We start from the raw sequence: 23408 nt of genomic DNA, 5'->3' as shown, positions 1-23408 counted from the left end.
CTCCAAATTTGCAAGGTTAATCATGAACACTATAAAGTAAAGTAAATCCTTTTTTTTTTTTTTAAACCGAGTAGAGATATGAGTTATTCTTATGTTATTTTCTTCTCCTCTATTTTGTTAAAAAAAAAAAAATACTTTATGGTTTTTATTTGTGTTTTAAAAAGTAATTTTTGTATATGAACTACCATTCAACTTGCATAATATTTAATGTAACATCCATCTAGAATTTTTTTTTTTTTTTTTACATCCCAAAAACAGTGCATATACTTTAAGTTTTCAACCCACGTTCAAAATAATATAATTCAAAAAAAATATAACATATATCTAGAAATAAGTTCTTCACACTCTAAAAAAAGTGCATACACTTCAACCCAAATTCAAAATAACATAGTTGAATAAAAATAACACAGTTCAACAAAAATATAATATTCTTAGAACTCGCCAAATGCTAAGTATCAATATTGAAAGAATTGGAGTAAATGGTAGACTAATCCTGACTATGACTATGACTATGATTATCATCCATAGAGAGAGAGAAAGAGTAATAACTGGTTTGAGACTTTTGAGTTTGAAAATTGGGCATGAGAGTATAAGATAGTAGAGTGAGTAGTATGGCTAAAATTAAAAAATAAAATAGAATAAGATATTTATAAGAAGGTTTAGAAATTTAGGGTTTGTAGGGTTTAGAGATATAGGGTTTGTAAAGTTTCAATATCCAATTATATCCCTTGTAAGTTTTTGTAATTACTCATTTTTCTTTTTAAATTTAAAATATCTGTTGGACATAAAAGGTATTTGACAAATCTAAAATAAAATGAATATTATTTGTTATACAAGTTAAACAGGTTGTGTTAAGTGTGTCATTTTGGGTTGACACAAATAAATTGGCGTGTTAAACGTGTCTATTGCGGGTTGACCCACTTATGACATGTTTCTTATCGTGTTGCTTTCGGGTCAACCCGTTTATGACCCAAACCAATTAAGCCACAACCCTAACCCGTAAAAACCCGTGTTAGGTTCATGTCGTGTTCGCAGGTTGGGTCGAACATTGACACCTCTAGTTATATATAAATTTGTTGAATTTGGTTTGGTTCCGAAGTAGAATTTGGGGATTCTATAAATTTTGAAAGTTTAAGTCTTGGGGTTTTTGGTATTTGCGTCTCAGTAGGTTGATCTTAATTCTTCACCTTAAATGCTTTTTATTTAGGTTTATGTGATTTTTTGTTTTCTTATTAAAAACTATATTTTTGGTTGATCAATTATTTGTTTTGATTAAATTCAATTATTTTTTTTCTTCAGAATGTCTATTTACACATTGTTGGTTTTTTTTTTTTTTTTTCAGAGTCAATAGTTTTTCCGTGCATCGCACAGGTTAGCAACTAGTTATCTATATGGCTTTCAAGCACGAAACTCTGACTCTACAAGGCTTTGTGAGAGATCGTAGTAAACAAATTTACCCTCAATTTATTTATTTATTTTTAATTTAGGAAAGGTCTAGAAGCAACAAAAAGTAATTTTTTATACATGAACAAAAAAGAATTAATACTATATTAAATATGTCATTATCATTATATATTTATATATCTTATTGTGAACATAAATAACATTGTTTCATTATTTTTTTCTTTTACAAAGATTCTTAGGTTATGTTTGGTAACAATTTTTGTTTTCTATTTTCAAAAACTTTTTTTGGGGAATATAAAGAAAAAAAAAATTTCTTATATTTTCAAAATAAAAAACATGTTTGGTTCGTTGAAATTAAAAAAATAGTTTTTTGAAGAAAAAAATATAAAATATTAAAATATGTTGTTACTAGGGTTTGAACTCCAATGCTAACTCATTAAATGAGACAGATTCATTAAATCAAATATGTGTTTTCATTAACTTTTGAAAATTAGAAATTGAAAACAGTCTTTTGCATGTTTTCAGTTTCCTTCACAAATTGAGTTTTGAAAACAGTTTTTGTTTTCTATCCATTTTGAGTTGCCAAACAAGTTTTTTAGTTTCAAAAATAGAAAATTGTTTTTGGAAATAGAAAATAAGGGGAAAAAACACTTACCATACATACCCTTAGTTTTATTTACATTTTGGCAAGGGTCTTGTAGCTAAATTGACAAAGGCCCATGTAGTGCTTGGGGTCTAAGGGAAGGGGATTCAAGTTGTGAGGTTAACAACATATTGTAATTTTCTCTAAAAAAAGAATTATTTACATTCTACTATCCTTGGTTGGTTCCGATCAAACTAAAAAAAAAAAAAGCTTAGGAACATAACATTTTTTCACAATTATTATGATATCCTATTATGATTAGTACATAATAAAAATGATATATGATAAACTTAGGTAAAAATGATGTTTCTCCAATTATAACAATATATAGTAGTTGTGGGACTAGAAGAATCCCCATGCAGGCCCTAGGCTCAATTATGGATTGGGCCACAGGAGCAAACTGGGACAAGCCTGTATATTTTAGAGAAGTCCCAGAAGACAACAGACTATTAGAAAGAGGAAGTTGAACCATTCCTGTGGAAAAGGTAAGGTGCCAACTTACCCAAGGTATGCTGCATGGATAATCCACATATGATTTCCAGGAGATTTTTGGAACCACAGGAAAGTTTCGGAACATGTAAGAAGGTTGAAGATCTTTATTTCCACAGTAATGATGGGGCTCTTATCTCACATTTGCCGCATTAAATACAAGTAAGACAGCATGAACAATACAAACAACCTCCAAAAGTCAGAGTTCCAAGATAAGGGTGGAGAGGAATCTGATAAAGTTGAGAAAAATATCTTTGAGGTTATGGCAGGCAATAGGAAAGCTGTAGTGATAAGAGCAAGAATTGAAGCTATAAAAGGAAGAAGAGAGGCAAAAGATAAAGGATCTAAAAAAGGAAGGGTAATAACCTAGGCAAAGGAGAGAGTGCAAAGCACCACGGGTACAAGTGAGGGTAGAGAAAATTGTATTGATGACACCATTGTAATATGTTCTTTGTCAATGAAACCAATTGTTTGAGCTTCCCATTGTAGAGTAATTATTCCCTGTCAAACAATTATAAATAGATTGTGTGAGACTTATTAGCTCTATTCTGTGGAGGTCCACGGGGACTAGTTTTTGTCTGCCCACAGTAGTAATTGGATTTATAAAATTACTCTCATAAAAAAGAAAAAAAATAAATACATTTTAAACCCCTATAAGGCTATAACTCAAAGGTGTAACAAAGTATACCTTATATTTTCAAAAGTAACAAATTAATAATAATTTTTGAAAAAGTAATAAATTAAACCCATAGTTTCAAAAGTAAAAAAAAAAATTTAACCATGAACTTTCAAAAAGTAAGAAATTAAATCTTTAAGCCTTTAACCCATATTAAATTATAAAAACAATGGCATCCCATTGATGAATTTTAATTTGTTACTTCTTAAAACCTTAGGGTTTAACTTGCTACTTTAGAAAGAAGAAACTATATATAGAGTTCAATTTGTTACTTTTTAAAACAATATAGTTTAATTTTTGATTTAATTTGTTTAACCCATTAGAGCACTCATATCATTTTGTGTATAATAAAAAAAGTGTAAAATTTACACTTTTTTGCCTAAAAATGGCTTACATCAATAAGTGTATAATTGTGTAAATTTACAAGTTTACTATAGTAAAAGTATTTGCATTAGCTCGTGCAAATTTTTTGTCTATTTTAATATAAGAACTTACTTTTTTATTTATTTTATATTATCACTTTTCAAAAACCTCAATATTAGATTATCTTATTTGCACTTACATTTAATTAAAATATCAAATTTTCTTGATTATTTTAATTTTTTATTTTTTTTCACACACAATAGCTCTCATTTACTCTATTTTTTTCCACAAAATACGTAAAAAATATTTAAAAATTAAATATAAAATGAATAGTCTTAGTATAAATTAGCACAGTTACTTTAACGAACTTATAAATTTACACAGTTATACACTCACTAATGTGAGTTATTTTCAGACAAATTTGTACAATTATACACCCACTTATATGAGTGCTTTAAAGGTGTAAATTTACACTGAAATTATTTATTTCTCATTTAACTTTTTATTTATTTATTTATTTTTTTTGTACACGGAATATGAAGAAAGAGTGTGAATTGTGATTATTGTGTTTAAATAACCCAAAAAAAAAAAAACAGAAAAAAAAGAAAAAAGAAAAAAAACAAAAACAAAAAGTGACCGCAGGCAAACGGGCTGCTAAAAATCAATGGGCCACCTTGTACAAGAAACCTTTGGTTCTTTAAACCAGTAGGCTGTACTTTGTAGTGGATCACTATATATAATAAAGAATCATTCTGTTCAAAATCCACGCTCAGTGCCACCAATTTGCTGACTTTCACTTCATCCTCCAATAAATTTTTTCAAAAAAAAAATTATTCCATCAAAAAAATAAAATAGTTTCAAAAAATAATCTTTCACGCAATCTTTTTAATTAATACAATATACAATATGTGGGTTTTTTCAAATTTCGAGATCCATCTGTTTCTATAAATGTCCCTGGTGACCATTTTTGGCTCTTGTCATTGCCCTTGAATTCACATTAAGCCATTGAACTCTGTGACTAAAATCAGACGTGGGTTCTGGGTTTTAGGTGAAATCTTGAATTGGGTTGGTGGATTTTTGAAGAAAGAACTAAAGGATTCGGTTTTTTTTTTTTTTTTTTTTTTTTTGGAGTTGTGGGTTTGTGAGAATGGGGCATAGTTCAAAGAAGAAGAAGAAGGGTGGAGGAGGAGGGAGTGGGAGGAGGAGCAAAGGAAGGACTACATTGAAAGACCAGGCGTCTCATATTGGTGGTGATGATAATGAACTTCTCAATGAGGAGATCACTGCTTTGTAAGTTATTCAATTTCTTGGTCTCCAAGTGATTTTTCTTGATTGGATTTTTGTTACTCATGGTTCATATTAATACCAGTATGTTAATTTTGGATGAGGATGCGTCCTTGGATGTTTGAATTTAAGCGGGAATGTCAGTTATGTTATTTGGTTGAATAAATTTGATATGTTTTGGAAATTGGTTGAGATTTGGATGAAAGAATGAAAAATATAATAAATTCTGATTGTTTCAATAGTTCTGCAGACTTGGCTGTGAAGTGAATTTGTAGATTAGGAACCTTGGTCAAAGTATATTGAGAATAGAAACCAAAAATCAATACTTTGCTTTGCCCTTGGGTTGTCACAACTTTGTTGAAGTGTTGCAAATTGAATTCAAATTCTAGTATAATATGCGTTCGTTATAATTATGCTACTTTGATTAATGAAATGTTATGGTTTGATTATGAACTAGATTATTTATAGTCAGTGTGACTTGTTTGCTTTTTGAGAGTTTCTGTTTGTATTTTAGTCTTAACACGGTTTTAGTGGTCTTGAGTTGACTCGTTTTATATTACCCAATTTTAGAATAATGGTTAAATAATTAAATTCACCATTTCCTAACAACTTATGGTTTGTTTGGATTGAGGGGGAGTAGGGCCCTCCACTTATCATGATATCAAAGCTGGTGGTTCTTAGTTCAAACCCATTTGTGCTTTTGGGACAATTCATAATTTATCATCCTTAAAACCATGCCATAGTCGCTTACATGATATCATCATAGGACAACTGAAATTAGAATGAGAAGCAAAGCCAAGGAGCCCTATCCCAATGATTTGGGATGGTTTCATCTATCAAAATGCTTTAACTGAAATTAGAACCAGGAGAAAATTAAGTGATCCTTTCCAAACCATTTTGGATTGGTTTGTTGAATGAGGTACAAATGATTATGGTGATTTTCTCTCAACTTAGTGTCAACCCTCTGTGAATAGTTGCCATATCAAGTGAGGTCAGTTTGGCAGGTGAAACAATTGGCCTGTCGTATAAGTGTCTAACTGTTCTATTGATTATGATTTGTTTTCCCTAGACTTAGGGAAATGCTTTGGATGAACGTCATGGGATTCTCTTTTTATGAAAGCAACTTCATGTAAAAAAATGTGATGATTTCATTCTAGTCAAGACATCTTTGAAGTAATCAGAAGTACATATTTCATTATACAGACGTGCCATCTGCCAAGGATGTCTAAAGGGCTAGCATGTATCTATTTCTAGAAAAAAAAAAAAAACTAGCAATATGATTTTGATGAGAATGGTTTGGTTCAGTTTGTATTGCATGGACTGAGGTATTTGCGAGTGCCATGAATATGTAAGACTTGTCTTGGCTAATCTTTGGACATAAGGATGTATATAAGCTTGAAGTGTTGCTTTACTTATATTACACTTTAGGGTAAAGATGAAGTGTCTATGCAATATGGGATGTTGACATGGGTGTTTTACTCTGACATAGGACAGATTAACAAAACATTTTTCTTCTTTCAATGCTGCCTCAACTTCTCTTCCTTTTGTTTAGTATTTGTAGTGAATGTTCAGAAAAAAATTACATAACTATAACAATGACTTGTCCCTCCATTTAGTGTCTCTGGAGTTCCATTCTTTTCTTCTGTTCAGGGAAGGGGTGCATGGTCTTTTGATTTTGAGTCAAAATGAACTAAAATTTTCTCATCTTTCAACATTAACTGGCCCTGAAGTAATGTTATTTTCTTCTTGTCCGCACCCTATGGAACTAAAGTTAAGTGCATTGGAAGAATGCTATCTTTTCTGCCAATTGAGCCAGCTTTGAAGCAGAATCGGAAAATTTTTGGTATTTCCTAGTGTTGTTTTAGCAGTTTCTTGATGGAGATTTCATGCATTATAATGGGTTCTGCATACCTGTAATTTTCCTTTTTTTTTCCTGGGGAAGAGAAAAGAAGGGGGGGGGGGGGGGCGCTCATTGATGTAATTTGGGCTAGAGCTGCTGTCATTTAAGGTCCCTTCTATCTGTTTTCCAGGCATGATGGTTCTAGGAATTTTTCCTCTCTGTAATTTCTTGCTTTCAATTGGGATGTGAAGGAGAAGTCTTTACTAGTGGCTGCTAACACATGGATTGTGTTATTTAAGACTAATATGGCTTCAAATCAGATCATACAGGACTTGTATTTTTGTTTCTTAATAGATGCATGCCCAAAAGCTATCTCTAGTATTGCATTTTGCATTGATCATGTTAAAAGGACCATAATGTTATGTGTTGGTGTAATGGAGAATCAGTGCATCATCTTTTGATTCATTATGGGGGGGCTTATCAGTTGGGACTTTTGTTTTTAGATCATTTGGGGTTGCCTGAGTTTTACCACAGAGAGAGCTTGATCTTTTGATTGGGTTGAGGAATTGGTTGGGGAGCACTCTTTAGATAGCCTTGTTCGTAGTCACTTTATTTGATTGATCTTAGGCTTGGGGACACGCATCTAGTAACTCCCTGCCAATGTTTATAGAATCCCTTCTTTCTTGTACATAGCTTTGAGTTTTCTTTGTACTTTCTTGGCTGATTTGTGCCCTTTTGGCATGACCATATCTTTTTTCAATAAAGTTTTTTTAAAAAATTTTTTTTTTTATGAAAAAGAAAAAGAAAAAGATCTTAATATTGCATTTTAAAGAGTATTGATCCCATTTGGTGACACCTTTACAAACACATGCATGCCATTTTATTAATGGGTTTTCCCAATATAATGTAATACTCCCTTCTTTCAATATTGTTGGGATGTCCCAAAATATAGTCCACTTTGGAAAGTCAATGAATACAATATTGATGATTCTCATTACTTACTTTGTGCTTTATTTAAAAAGTCAATGTCCCCCTTTGACTAGATTTCAAATTAAGGAGGATAGTTTTGGAAAGTCATACATTTTTATTTGAAAATAGTGCATTAAATGATGTTCCTCTAACAATTTGGATTTTCTAAACAAGACAAACAATATTGGACAGGGAGGATGGGGGGAGTATTCTGTATACTTTTAGTTGCTGCTTGAATTTTCTTATTCTAGAGATTTTAGAATTAGTTTAAAGGTACCATATTTGCATTTAGAAGTATGAAATTGATTGATGATCTATTGTTTTGAAATAAATTATTCTTTTTTGTGAAAATATTTTCTGAATAGAATATTTCAGGGAAATTGATTGTTTTTTATTGTCTTTTCAAGACCTTGAAAATAATTTTAAAACTAAGTAGAAACCCACAAAAGTAGTAAGTATTGATAGTTGTGTTGATGGTGGCAGGAGTTGGGAGGGGAAAGGGAGGTGGTGGTTTTGGGGAGGGTTGGGGGGAGGGGGGGGGGGGAATGGGAGCATAAGTTTGGTCCAGAAAATGGCGCACTTTTAAACAGTTCAAACCATTTTCTGTTATTTTGGTGTACTTTTTTGTTAACCATTTGTTGACTAGAAATTTTCGGTCTTACCAAACATAGGAAAAAAGTATGAAAAATATTTTTGGAGCTGAAACAAACAGAAACCCAAAGATTTTTCCGAACACCAGTGTGGTCTGTGGGAAATACTCATGAGATCCAATGGAACTGTTCATCATGTTTACTTCTATATCTCATCACACTTTTTGCTATCTTATTATGCTTTTTAGGTGTGCAATATTTCAAGACGACTGCAAAGTTACTCCTGGGTCACCTCCTCAAATAATTATTAAGCTGAGGTTTGCACCTCTCTGTTGTTACATCAAACTTGATAATGAGTTATAATGTTTCTTTTGTTGAGTTTTTTTCTTGAAACTTGAACAGGCCTTACTCAAAGGATATGGGTTATGAGGATCTAAATGTTTCTGCTCTTCTTTTAGTTAGGTTAGTAAGGTCATACACAGTTTTGTTTTGAATTCTTTATCTAACTATATTCCTTGTCATGTATCTTTTCTTGTCCCTTGTTTGTAGGTGCTTACCAGGTTATCCTTACAAGTGTCCTAAGTTGCAGATAACTCCAGAGAATGGTATGTCGAAGACTGATGCCGATAAACTTTTATCTCTCCTTCATGATCAGGTATTTGTTCACTTTATTACTGCTTTCTTATGCTCTATCAAGAGTTCTGTTGTAGTGGAAATAATTAGCAATCCAATATTTATGTTTCTTTTCTAAGCCAAGTTCTTCTCAGTTTCTTAATTCAACTATTGGACACATGATCCTGATTTATGGAGGTCTATGTGCATATAATTTTTAGGCTGTGTTTTATGACCTGCTGCACTGCATTAGCGGCCATATGATTGCTCTTGAATCATAAAATGAAACCAGAAATTCACTTAGATCACTATTTTATGTTATGCACATGTATGGCAGGTAGGTTTTTTTTTTTAAAATTTTTTTTTTTGATAAGTATGGCAGGTAGGTATTGTTGTTGTTGTTGTTGTTGTCATTTATAATAGAACTGCCTGTTTTTGATATCCTATTTTTGTATGGAGTGAAATGTTGTCTTTTATTGTGGTTCTCTGTGCTTGGACGAAATAGCATTTCCTTCTCCACAAACAAAGATTTGGAGGTTGAGCTCAGCAGAAATCCTGTATGAGTGCTTGAATTGTGGTCATTTATAAAACAAGGTTTCTTTTATTGTGAATATTGTTTTCTCTTAGGCAAATTCTAATGCCCGAGATGGACGTGTAATGGTTTTCAATTTGGTGGAGGCTGCTCAAGAGTTCCTATCTGAAATTGTGCCAGTGGCTCAATCACATGAATCTGTAAGCTTTGCAATTCTATCATAGTTAGTACTTTAATAGTTTAATAATATTTTCATTACTTATAAAAAAAAATCATAGTTAGTGCTTATGTCATTGCACATTCATTTTTTATAAAACATTAGTATTGTTGGTTATTGCTATTTTTTTAACACATCATTGATGTTATTTGATAAGCTACAACTTGTTCCAAAGATTTAAGCTATTAGGAAACACTAAAATGGTGAATGTAATCATTAAGCATTATTCTAACATTTTTCTCTCATGCGTGGGCCAGACTTCCCCTTAGTAAGTGGGAGGTAAAGTGGAGACAAGTTTGAATTTAGGACTACATGATTTGATACCACGATCAACTACCAGATCAAATACACAAAATGATTGGATCTATTTTTGCATTTCCACAGTGCAGTTTTGATCTCGGTTAATGAGAGTCCAAGTGGTTTTTTTAGTAGCTTGAGGTAATCATTTATCGCCATTATCATTATATTTTTTGTGGTAATGGAGGCTTTTAGTAAGCTTTTGGACAGGGCAGTGGAGGGACAGTACCTTGAGGGTTTTAATGTGGCAAGCACTACTAGTGGGCAGTGGCCCACTGATGATCTCGCCTTTTCTTTGAAAATGACACCTTGATCTTTTGTGGTAATGATGCTACACAGCTCCTTCACTTGAAATGTGTTCTGCTGTGTTTTGATGCCGTTTTGGGGTTAAAGATAAATCTGGATAAGTAAGAAATAGTTCCTGTGGAATCAGTTTCAGAGGTTAGAGATTTGGCTAACATCCTCTGATGTGGAGTCTCAGCATTGCTAAGGAGATTTACTTGTCTAAGGGGGATAGGCTTACTCTATTTAAGAACACTTTCTAGTTGCGTGCTTTTTTCTTGCCCCTATTCCCTATTTCTTCTGGCATTGCTAGGCACAATTAGAAATTGTAGAGAGATTTCCTTTGGGGTATTGCGGGAGATGCAGCTGATGTTCGGTGGATTTGAAAGCTGATCCTTTTACACAACTTTTTTGATTGGATGGCAGTGTTACCAGGCCACGGTTCTGCTTTTTTGCTTGAGGTTGGCCTTCTTTGTATACAACTTGTATGCTGGGATGTTTGATGACTTTCTTTAACCCCAAAAAAAAAGAACTTTTGATGCTACAATGTGTCACACCTGACATTAAAACTGTTAATTTGTGCCCCATATAATAGGGTACCACCTTCACCATGTGGTCCTCAGTTTCAAGCTAAAATTGGCCAAGAGCATTGTATCTCACTAGTACCTCCTGGTGTTTCCAATGGAGACGTTCAGGGTTCAAATCCCCCCTCCTCCATTGTAATTATTGAATTATCAAAAAAAAAAAAAAATGCATGCTACAATTGGCTAGACAGTAATGGTATAATTGCATTATTCCCCAAGAAGCACAGAAAAAATGCCCAGCTTGTCTGTATCCGACACAGACATTCCTAGGATACAAATGCTTGTGTGTCAGAAAGTTTTTATTTATTTTTTTGATAAGTAAGACATTTATTGATATAAAAAAAGGAAACACCCTAGTACACAGGGAGTGTACAAGGGTTAAACAATCAAGAACAAAAATTACAAGAATCTAAGAAATCAAGAAAAGATAAAAATGATTGGTTCTGCAAAGCAGTCAACATGGAGGTAAAAAAATTGAAAAAAAGAAGGAAGAATGCTAGATTTTTTTACAACCTAGCACAATCTAAAACATTAATCAAGCTTTAGGGCAAGTAATTTTAGATCAATCTCTCTCTTTCTCACATTAGAACACCGGAGTTTTCTCATCTGTCTTGCCAATCTAGTTGATCTGCATCTTAGAGGCTCTAGACTTGGCTCATCAATGCTTGTCCTGACTCAGCAATGATTCTCTGTTAGGTACGACGTTGCTCTTGATCTATGTTTGTGCTCTTGGCATCTCGCTAGTCGCTGCCCCATAAGGCCATTACCCGACTGCACAATAAGTCAAAAATCTCTTTTAGCTTTTTCTCAAGTTGTCCTTTTTTTTGGGGGTCTGAAGATTAACAATGTTACTTAAACAGTAATAGATGTAAAAGTTGTTAGTTTAATAGTTTAGTAATATTGTTTTATTCTTATAAATGTATTTTATAGTTTGTTTAAAAAAAATAATTTTAGATATACTTTCAATGATTTTGGTGTATGTTACTTATTTGATATTTCTAAAACCTAAAATATGCTTAAAAATATATAAAATATATAATTGTTGTGTTCCTACCATATAATGTCCTCATTTTTTGAGTATTGCACGTCATTGTGTCCTGTGTCGTGTTCATGTCTGTGTTTGTGCTTCTTAGAATAAGCTGTTCTAGTGTTGGATTGTAGTTGTGGTTGTGTAGCTTATAGTAGTTGATATAAATTGTTCTATTGGTGGTGGTAATAAGTTCCAAGACGTCCATGAAGATAAAATTATAAGCTGCCTTGTGGGCTACTGAGATTGCCCCACTTGAAGGGGTGTGGAAGCTTGGCATGAAGGACAATTAAAGTATAAGAATACGGTCTGCCTAGCAAAAAAAAAAGTAAAGACGCATGGGACTTTGTGACCTACTAAATCCAATATTTTAGTTCTTTTTCTTTTGGGTTGGAACCTAGATGTTTGTTTGGTAGAACAGGTACAATTTCAGCAGGGGTTCTGAGTACATTATAATTTACCCACATAATTTTATGTCATTACTTAAAAAAATGTATTATTTTCATGTCATTTATTCTTACTTTTATTATAGAAGGATGCAGCATCTCTCATTTCCCAGGTGGAAAATTTCTTTGTGGTCATCTGATGGAATTTTTTAATTTAATTTATTTTAATTTTTTGATGCATGAGTTACTACCTTTTGAAAGTCTGAATGTTAAATTTCTCACATTCTTTTTTCCACAGAATTTCTCAACATTTTTGTTCTCTTTTTTTAAAGTGGGGAGGTGGGGTGGTTTCCCTCTCAAGCCTAGCATTCAGAAACCAAAGCGACATACACACACAAACACGTGTGTCTGTGCAAATGCTTATTACTTGTTTATTATAGATTATATGAGGCTTGTAGCATCCAGATTTATTTTCTCATTAGTTATGTTAAATATTGATGTTTTTGTTTACCCTTCTGCATGTATATTGCCTGATATTTTCTGATTTATTCTTTTCTTATGGAAGGTTGTGTGCTCGACCACGGATGGCAGCAGTGGATTGTTTCAGAAGGAAATTACTGCTTCAAGTAACAAGAGGGGACCTTTTGTTTATGGTTTTATAGATCTGTTCACTGGCTCTGGAGAGTCATGGACTTGGGGTTTCGGAATTGACGAAAAAGGTGGGATGAACTTTTCAGTGCAACCCCATACACCTGAGGGCTCAAAACTTGTATATGAGGTTCCGGAAAAGCAACCTGACAAGAATGCAAAGCCATTGAAAATGCAAGATACAAAGCAAGGTTTATTACCTTCCCCTACTGCAAAATTAGACACTCTTGAAGAAGAGAGTGAAGATGGCAATAAGAGTGTATCTTCTACCGATTCAAGTAGATCTCTAGAGGAAGAGTTGGTCAGAAGTACTACTGATGATGAGAATGACGTAAGTATTGTTGGACCTAATTTTGTTTGATGTTTGGATGAATGATTTTATAAAATTGTCTTGTTTGGATGTGTATGGACCTGGTAAGTAATAACTGTCTTCCTTTAATCAAACTTGGTCACTCCTTAGAGTGCAATCATTCCAAAGGACTACACCTACACGACTTTCTTCCTTGGGGCTTAAAAAAAAAAAAAAAAGAGGAAAAGAATGATTGGCTATTTCAACCCCCCCTCCCCCCCTCATAGAAAAAAAAAAGAACGATTGACTAAATAATTTAAGGAATTTTAGATTTTTTTTCCTTCATTTACTGTTATTCTAATTTTATGGTCTATTGGTGTATGAGATAAATTTATCTTGTTTGAAATTTTTTGTTGCATAACTTAAATAGTTTAATCTTTCAAATCAGTTTATTCTTAAGGGGCAAACAACTGAAGATGACGATGATGTTAAATTTGGAAGTGACACTTCAGGGTCACCCCATTTTGCTCCTGTGGGTCATGACCAAGAATCTCAAATGGTTGAACGGGATCTAGTAATGGTAAGTTTTCATCTTTCTCTTATCCTTTGATCACATGTAGAATTTAATCTTAATTTGGCTCGGTGTTCCTTACTTTTACATTAGGTTCATCTACTTCGCCTCGCTTGTGCTTCTAGAGGACCGTTGGCTGATGCTTTGCCACAAATAACTACAGAGCTGTACAACCTAGGGGTGTGTAACTGAATTCATTATGTAATTTTGATAAGCCATGTCTCCAGATCTTGATATCTGTTAATTTGGTTTGCAGATCTTTTCAGAATGGGCTCGGGACTTAGTTTCTAAACCATCTTCAAATTTTTACAAAACCTTTGATCATGTTTTCCAAAATCAAATGGTTGGTCATTCTTTTCTTTAATCTCTTTCTTGCACCTAAAATTTTGCTTCTAAATCTGATCTGTGGTGTTATTTGCTTTATTGGATTTTTGTAGGTTTCATCCCGATTGTCTCAATTTTGGAAATCCACTGCTGATTTTGGAGAGCCAAGTACATCTATCCCAACATCCCGATTTCTCAATGACTTTGAGGAGCTAAAATCCCTTGGTAAAGGAAAAACCATGTACTTGTGGCTCATATAACTTTGCTTTTAGTTATCTTGGTAGTTTTATAACATCTTGAGGTGGCGCAATTGGTCCCTTTTGAATGCAGAAATTTGAATCAGGCTCTAATAAGTTCATTATTAGACCTTACGGATGCTGATGTTAGAAACTCCAGTCATTTGATGATGACCTCTGGATTGTTTTAATGTGTTAGGATTTGATTGGTTGCTCTGATACCTAGTTGATCTCTGAAGTATGGGATATCAGGATTAAAAAGAGAGAGAGAGAGAGAGAGAGAGAGAGAGAGAGAGAGAGAGAGAGAGTTTCACAAGAATGTTGTAAGACTGACCATGCTATATGACATTAAATGTTGGGTCATTGAGAAACATGTTCATAAAATAATTTAATTGAAATGAGAATGTTAAGATGAATAAGTGGAAATATAGGGAAAGATAGGATACGAATGAAGAATTTCGATTAAAGATAGGGTAGTTCCATTGATGAAAAAATGGGGGAGAGACACTGGTATTGTTTGGCCATGTGTAAAAGAGAGCAATTAATGCACCAATGAGGAAGAGTGATTTAATTCAAGTTGAGGGAACAAAAAGAGGTAGAGAAAGACCTAAAATAACATCAGTAAAAGTAGTATAAAAAAAGATATGCTAATTAAGGAGGTGAAAGTATGATTTTGGATAAGAAAGAATGACAGAGAAGAATACATGTGAACGATGTCAATTAGTCTGTGGAGTATCGATAATTGACTCCATAGTTTTAGGAATGAGACTTTGTTGTTGTTGCTGGTGCTAATTACTTCTTGATAAATTCCTTGTTTAAAGGATTATTTTCCATCAAACCTCAATGGTATTGTTTTCCTTTTGGAATATGTTTTTGAAGATCTTAGAGTATTCCTGTTTGTTAGTTGGGTAGATTTTTCCCCCTTCTATTATTGGTATATGGTACACTCAGAATACACTTTGCAAAAAACAGGTCATGGAGGTTTTGGCCATGTTGTGCTGTGCAAAAATAAACTAGATGGAAGACAATATGCCGTGAAAAAAATTCGCCTCAAGGACAAAAGCCTGCCTGACCGAATTTTGAGGTAGCCCCTCTCAAAGATGTTCTTTTGAATTATAATAATTGAAGTGCAATCCATGACTCAACATTGTCCATTGAGTTTTGTTTTTATGTCTTTTTTTAATGATTTTAAAGGAATTTTAACTGTGAAGAGTTTTGATTTTGTTTGCATTATTATCCTTTGTAAAAAAAATATTGGCTTCCTTAAGTATAAGTCATTTAAAACTTGACACAGCTTGGGGTTCTAGTAAATGAGGTGCTTTGGGTGTGATTGCTGGGGTAATTTTGTGTCTAGGAGTCAAATTTGTTAAGGATGCAATGTGGACCCAATCTTTAGTAGATTGATCACAGGCCCTATGAAAAGTGCGTTTTTCATAGTCAGCTGCATGTTTGCTATATAACCATTAATCTTTGGCCCACTAAAATCCTATTATGAACTCATGGGTTGCTTGCATTTTCTTCTTCAAAGTGGGAGTTTGTGTCTGAATTTGATATAGTGCTAAAAAAGAAAATTTTAGGAGTTGGGAATGTTCATGAATATGTGGAGCCTCAGAGTTACTGTGTTCTGCATGGATATTTAACTCATTTTAAAGTGTTCATGTTATGTTGGTATAGCCAAAATGTTAACTATCTTGTGTATTAATTTGTCTTTATGTTATATAATCTATTTCCTTTTTCCTATCATGCCTGTTTGCCTATTGGTGTCATTCTGCCAATTCCCCAAGATGCTATGCACATCTTATATCAATATTTTAATTTGTTTCATTCCAAGTTTGTTTGTTTGGTTTTTTTTTTTTTTTTACTGTCCTGTGTGAAGGATCAAGTTGGAGTAATCATGTTTTTATCCCTGTTGTTTTCTTGAATTCCACATAATTGCTAGCCTTCCTATATGTACAACTTTGAATATGGATGAAATTGTTCTACCGTCTAATTTTTTTGTAATACAATAGTTTTTTTGGAAATTAGAGAAAAGGCTGGTTATGTGTTCTTTTTATTTTTATCACTTTTCTGTATGATTCTACTTGAAAATCGTTTTTCCCCAACACTAAATAAATTTGTTGACACATTAACTATGGTGAGGTACTTAGGGAAGTAGCCACTCTTTCTCGTTTGCAGCATCAACATGTTGTCCGGTACTATCAGGTAAGAAATTTCTTCATTCTTGGTTTCTTTTCACTCACTTTTGGATCTTTCTATAAATTATTTTTGTTCTTTCTTTACCATGAAATCGTTTTCAGATTTGATAAATTGTATAATTCGGTGGGATGCTTGTATTTTCTGTACTAAAATACACTGCTTCAAGAAGTAACATCCTTTAGATTTCAAAATTTTTGTTATAGAAATTAAAGAGATTCTGTTGTTCGCAAGCTTTTGTGCTTATAAGATGGTTTTAATAATCATAAAACTTCCAGGCATGGTTTGAAACAGGAGTTGCTAGTTCTTATGGTGACACTACTGGGGATTCAATGACTGCAGCAAGCTCCACTTTCAGCTACTTAGGCACAAACTCAATTGATGCTGTTGGGCAGGAGAACAAAATTGAATCAACATTTTTATATATTCAAATGGAGTATTGCCCTCGGTAAAGCATTTAATTTTATTTTCTATACCAATTCTTTCCATAGGATCACACTTTCATGAAATATAGTTGTTTAATTATTCTACTATTATTCAGTTGTCAATCATCATTGTTGAAGTGCATAATTTATGTAAGGTTTATCTTGAGTTTGTTTGGATGAGCTTAGTTTTACAAAATAAGTAGTGTAAAAGTATAGGTGTAACTAGGAAAAGTGATACTTTAAAAGTTGTACATAAGTTGGCTGTGAAAATAAGCTAGGATTTTAAGCTAAAAACAAACCTCACCTAAATTTTTTTTTTTGCAAATTTTTTTTTTGAAGAATTGCTTTATTAGAAAAAAAAAATTATGTTCAAGATGATGAACACTAAGAGCCAAAAAATTACAAAGCAAAGCTAAGAGAATTGTGAAACTCTAAAACAGAGGCACAATAAGTAAAACCCCAAGCTCAAGACCATTCAAACAAGGTGTGCATCAAAGAGGATTTCAGCTGATCAATGGATCTCTCCATATTCTGAAACTTGCGAGAGTTGTGCTCCTTCTACACCAACCACACCAAACACGATGGCAGTAAATTCCAAACTGCTGACGAGTGCTTTCCAAACCAATTCCTCCACTCAAATAATTGCAATTTTGCATCTTTAGTCAAAAGGAAATTTTTTTCTTGAATGTATTTACTACGTTTGAGCTTCAAACACATGCTTTTATTTTTGTTCTTTAAATTTTACTCCATTTATCTTTGCAATTAGATATCCTTTTTTATATTTCCTTTTAGTTGTGTTCTGGTGCCATGTTTTACTCTTTTGTTATCTTTCCTTGTGTTTTAAGGACGCTCCGCCAAGTTTTTGAGTCATATAGTCATTTTGACAAAGAATTAGCATGGCATTTGGTTCGTCAAATTGTGGAAGGCTTGGCCCACATACATGGGCAAGGAATCATCCATCGAGACTTAACCCCGAATAACATATTCTTTGATGCCCGCAATGATATCAAAATTGGGGATTTTGGTCTTGGTAAGTTTTGGATTTTATAATTTGATTTTTTTTGTTCTCTCTCACTATCTCTCTCTCTCTCTCTCTATATATATATATATATATATATATATATATATATCGGAATATAAATTTTAAGGGTGCTTGTTAATTCTCAAGTATAATATAACGCACCAAAGGTAGTTTATTGGCTTTCATCCTAATTTGACTAATATTGCTATTGTAAGGAGAACACACGTAAAAATGTGTTTGAGAGCTACTTAATGTTGAAGGCTACTATTTGAAGGCAACTATTTTGTGCATGACTAAAAAAACCAAATTTTTATTTTTTTTTGGAAATAATTAAAGATTCCAACTCTCAATCTTGCACAACTCCAGCTGTTAGAAAGAGAAAGTATGCTATGTTGTAATCTTTTAGAAAGATGCCATTGTTGAGGTATCTCTTTTTCAGACTCTTCTAGAAGATACCATTGGTGAAGTGTCCTTATTAGTTTTCACTATCAGAATATTTTGTCATTTTTCGCAAATGCTTCTTATATGTATAGGGAATGGATTGGGTGAAGGTTGAACGTAGAAATTAGTTCCTTGTTTTCATGTTACTCTTCTTATTTGCATTACCATATTTTCATTAAAGTGTTATTTGAGCAAAGAATTTGAATTGCCTTATCACTTCTTTCTTTTTTCATTTTTCAATTTATTTCCTTTATTCTCATTTTACATTATTTTGGGTTGAATTGGGATGAACGATTTGTTGAATGATGTTGGAAGGTGTTTGAAGAGGTCGAAGAGAACTGCTGTCTTCATCACCATTGTTGCAATTGAAGCTTGATGGTTTGTTGCTCCCTAATATTCAGGATGTTTATCTTTGGTTGGAATTTTTTTGTGAGGATTTCTGTTAGAGTCATGGAGGTTCACAGTGGTTTTCAGTCATTTGATATTTCTAACACTGTCATGTTGGTTGATTTTTTGTTTTTGTTTTTTGACATTTTCAACGTTTGCATGTTTTTCTGGTCTTCAGTGACCTATGTCTATGATAACGTGATGGTTTTCTTAAGTTCTTTAGTTCTTGGTGCACATTATTCTGGGATAGCACTCACTTGTTTGGGTGTTTGGCTGTTGTTTGTGCTTGGGCTCAACTTATTTGGGCTCATTGTTTTGTGATCGAGCTCAGGGTTTTAGATCAAAGATCCAGAACCTATCTCGGCCCAACACCAAGACCCAACTTCAACCCTGTTTTAAACTGTGTCAACCTAGATCCAAGGTCCAAAACCCAATTTCGACTCTACACCTACTCGGTTCAATCTAATCCAAGTCATTCATCCTCAGATCAGCTTGATTTGATTGATTTTGGTCGGCATGCACCAAATATGTCAAGTTCAGTAGTTTTTCAGCTGATACAGAGCATATTCTAGTTGGTTCACCCGTTTTTCAGCCAGTATAGAGAATTTTTTATGCGCATCTACAAAGTCTATTTGGGCGTGTTTACAACACATTTGCTCTAGATTTGTCTATTTGGGTATGACAAATGCAAATAGTATTTCAGTCTTGAGCTAGTTTGTCAAAGTTTGGTAGAGTATTACTCTCAGCCTTTATGGGTGTACTTGAGGTAGGGGTGTCCATGGGTCGGGCTAGGTCAGATTACCCACCAACCTGCCCCTCGACCCAACTATATCGGGTCCTGGAAATCCAAACCTGTGACCAACTGATGGAACACAGGTTATCCATCATCAAGCCATCAGACTTTCGATGGTTGTATCAGTCAAAACCGCTGTCCTCGTTGATGGTAGCGTATGGCAGAGATCCTAAGATTTCCATCTAATTTGGTGGAGATCTCATCAAATTGGCGAAGATCTCACTAGATTTGACAGAGTTATTGTCAGATATGGTGAGATCTTTGTTACATCCAGCAAGATCTTCATTGGATCTGGACAAATTTGAGAAGTGAAGAAAGGTGGCCAGGTGCAGAGTGACTAACAATGGCTAGGAATGGCAGAGGGTCACACGGGTTGGTCAGAGCCAGTTTTTTGGATGGCGCCTGCCACATGAACCAATGTTTATCAGGTTCGACAATCTCCCCTGTCATCAACCGACACATTGCTTGGATTGGCAGATTTCAGTTCTGATGACTCTGAGTCAGGCATTTATCAGGTTAGTCTGGGTAGATAGCCCTAACTTGTGGAGAGGAACTGTTGTGAGTCTTGACTTTGACTGAAGAAGAAGCTGGGACAGGTGGTTCGTCTCGTGGTGAACTTGCCCAAGCTCAATAATGAGGATGTAATGGCTTTGGAAATCAATTGATTATAGACTTTCGTTGGCTTAAGTTTGGTCAGAATATTGTACAAGAAGCATTGGTAGAGTGGCACAAGCTTCTAGAAGAGGATGCAACGTGGGAGTTGTATGAGGATCTGCAATGTCAAGTCTCTTGGATGAATCTTGAGGATAAGATTCACCTCCGGGGGGGGGGGGGGGAATGCATGACCATGAAGTCACTTTACATGATTGTGCATGACTGCATGGACATTCACATGGTGTTTTTTTAGATTAGTTGGTTAATTATTTGATTAGGAATATCAAACTAAGAATTCCCATAGTTTAGGAGTTGATTAGAGTGATAAGTTGTCTGTTAGGCGCAAAGATGTTCTTATCTTGTAAACTGTAGAATAGGATAGTGCCGACTGGCTACTCAGGCAAGTATTTCATTGTGAAGATATAAGGGGAATTCCAGCTTGATTGTCTCTTCCTCTTTTTCTAGGAGGACCGATGGTCTATCTTGAATCTGACTAATATTTGTAATTTTCTTTCACCTCAATTTGATGGAGCCAAGTTCTATCAGGTTTGTGAGGCTTTTTAATTACTTGCAGATTTTGGAGGAATAAACAAATACTTCAAAGCCATTACTGCTATATACAATGTTGAAGTGCATATGCTCTTTGGGTGATTGCCTAAATATTTAGTATACTTTTTTTGGCCGCTCTTTTGCCCTACAATTTTAGTTCATTTTTGAACTTTCATGTTCTGAGATCTTATAAGCCACTTAGTCACTTTAAGCCTAATGTTCAAAGCCTTTTACAAAACAGTCAAGGCATCCAGAATTTGGCCTTTTGGCCTAGCAGTTATAATATACAAGACTAAACTAAAAATTATGTTGTTATCTTTATGTATTTGAAGTTCCAAAAAAAATTATTTTTTTTAAGTTGAAGGGCATGAAATCATATGATGGCATTTGATAAATGGCTGCTTCTGTTAATTTTCTTGATAAACAATTACAAAATGGTGTACTATAAGTTGTTCTTATATCTTTGTTTCAGCCAAGTTTTTGAAGTTGGAGCAGTTGGATCAAGATCCAGGCTTTCCTTCAGATACGGCTGGAGTTTCAATTGATGGTACTGGTCAAGTTGGTACCTATTTTTACACTGCACCAGAAATTGAGCAGGGATGGCCTAAGATTGATGAAAAGGTGAATGTTGTGTTGCTACTGTGATTTTTTTCCCTAAAAAAAAAAAAAAAAATCTGCTCCTGCAGCAATGAAGTCTTATAACTTGTCTTCTCAACTTTTTATCATGTAAATTTTTGGGTCATCTTGGATTACAGGCTGATATGTACAGCTTAGGCATTGTGTTCTTTGAGCTTTGGCACCCATTTGGGACAGCAATGGAGAGACACGTTGTTCTCAATGATTTGAAGCAGAAAGGAGAACTTCCTCCAGCTTGGGTTTCTGAATTTCCTGAACAGGCATCCTTGTTGCAGCGCTTAATGTCTCCTAGTCCATCTGATCGTCCCTCTGCCACTGAACTTCTACAGCATGCTGTTCCTCGAAGGATGGAATCTGAGTTGTTGGATAGTAAGTAATTAAGATAATTGTATTTAATACATCAATGTTTTAAATTCTCAGTTCTTATTACTTAGCATAAAAACTTAAAAAAGGAAAAACTGTGTTTGTGAATTTTTGTTTTTGAATATTTTGATAGCTATTCATCAACTTAAATTTTCAGTGTGATTAAACAAATCTACTCATAAGTTGAAAAGTATCAAATGACATTATGATAGGTTATCCAGTTTCATTAGTGAAAGTATGTATATAGATATATATGCAAAAGCACACACGAATAAGTAAATATATATATAAAGAAAGCCAGAAATCCTTTTTTAGTTTCTATGTTTTAGGATCAGTATGGGGGGAGTCCGAAGTTTCTTTATTGAATCCAAGTTGTTTCAGTTGGTGGTTGAGGAAGGAGGGAATGTTTTCTCCCTTCAGATCTTTGAACGGGGAAAATACTATATGCAATCGGTGTTTATGGGCAAGAGTGCAGCTCTTTGGATAATGCGGAATTTGGAACACATTGTGATTGGGGTTAGTCCTAAGCAATTTTTCACGCTCAGGGAAGGTGCTACTGTGTACACCTTGCAACGGGGGTCCAATTCTTTTGGGCAGTATTTATCAGTGACAGAGCTTAAGGTTGGTGGGCGGCGGCGAACTATCATTATTCCTGCCGGTAAATTACAACAAGGATGGAGAACTTTTGGGATTGAATTACGAAGGATGTTGGAACCTGCTCAATATGCGTTGGGTGGATTGAAGTTTGTACTGTACAGGTCTAAGCAGATTCCAAAACATCATCCTACCAGGTCCTTTGTGGAAGCTGTCAAAGCTCCAGTACAGGCAATGTTGAAGCATGTTCAGCAGCCCCTCTACAAAGATATGGTTAAGGCTGATACCGTGAAGAATACTGTGGAGATTCCAAGTGACAAGTCTCACACACAGGTTGTAGCTTTTGAAACTCAGACTGGTAGTTTTCATCAGGCAGCCGTGGGTGGTGGTGAGGGTGGAGCAGGTGTTATTAATGGCAAGAATAAAATTGAGGAGAAAATCCCGGAAGGAATTAATTGCAATATTCCTTTGAAGCCCAATTGGAATTCAAAAATGGTTGAGTTTGGAAAGTTGCGTGATAATAGGAAGGGACGTTGGCTGGGGAAAGGGCTGACTGTGAGTGTGAATGAATATGGAAAGAGGCGGGTATCTTGGGATGTTGTTAAGGGAAGTCAACAAGCTGGCAAATGGGTACCAAGCAATTTTGATTCAAATAATGCAGTGGGTCTGGGCCCATCCAAGATGACTGCTCTAGCCTCGTTGGGTAATAAAGAACCCATTTTGGGCCTGGGTTTGCTAAGCCCAACTATCTTTGAGGCTAGAGAAAGCTCTTTTAGTGGTCTAAGGGAACTGGAGTCCTCTTACCAGAATGGGTTCACGGTGCCAAGTCCAGGTAGAAGCGAGCTCACTGCTACGAAGGAGCATAGGTGCTCAAGAGCCAAACCCACCGCATCGGAGCAACCGCCAATGTCGTCGAAGGTATCGATGATCACATCCATGACATCGAAGCAACCTGTGATGTCGTCGATGGTATCGATGGTCACATCCACCATCTCAGAGCAACCTTCGTCATCGCCGATGGTACCGATGGACTTAGCAGTGATGGAAGTTGAGCTTAAGGGTGCTCAGCTCAGCTCGATGCGACTAGAG

General features: G+C 34.5%; 1 protein-coding gene across 2 annotated transcripts in view; it reads left to right on the top strand.

Annotated features, from left to right (window-relative positions):
- The first annotated feature begins 4264 nt into the window (after positions 1–4264).
- The window catches only part of LOC142631911 (eIF-2-alpha kinase GCN2), a 43892-nt gene continuing 24748 nt past the window's right edge, over positions 4265–23408 (top strand). Inside the window, exons 1-16 of one of the 2 annotated variants that reach the window (XM_075806261.1) lie at positions 4265–4865; positions 8507–8575; positions 8661–8720; positions 8808–8913; positions 9498–9602; positions 12761–13174; positions 13581–13712; positions 13797–13883; positions 13960–14046; positions 14141–14252; positions 15236–15347; positions 16411–16465; positions 16735–16904; positions 17727–17911; positions 21199–21347; positions 21482–21731. In XM_075806261.1, coding sequence (XP_075662376.1) covers positions 4723–4865; positions 8507–8575; positions 8661–8720; positions 8808–8913; positions 9498–9602; positions 12761–13174; positions 13581–13712; positions 13797–13883; positions 13960–14046; positions 14141–14252; positions 15236–15347; positions 16411–16465; positions 16735–16904; positions 17727–17911; positions 21199–21347; positions 21482–21731 — 2236 coding nt within the window. In that variant the 5' untranslated portion in view covers positions 4265–4722. Of the gene's footprint in view, positions 4866–8506; positions 8576–8660; positions 8721–8807; positions 8914–9497; positions 9603–10532; positions 10660–12760; positions 13175–13580; positions 13713–13796; positions 13884–13959; positions 14047–14140; positions 14253–15235; positions 15348–16410; positions 16466–16734; positions 16905–17726; positions 17912–21198; positions 21348–21481; positions 21732–23408 lie in introns of those variants that run through there. The other variant, XM_075806262.1, reaches the window with a different exon arrangement.

The sequence above is a fragment of the Castanea sativa genome, chromosome 4 (assembly GCF_040712315.1).
Source record: "Castanea sativa cultivar Marrone di Chiusa Pesio chromosome 4, ASM4071231v1".
Taxonomy (NCBI): domain Eukaryota; kingdom Viridiplantae; phylum Streptophyta; class Magnoliopsida; order Fagales; family Fagaceae; genus Castanea; species Castanea sativa.
Note: the sequence above shows the minus strand (reverse complement) of the source record. Positions and strands in the feature narration are given on the sequence as shown.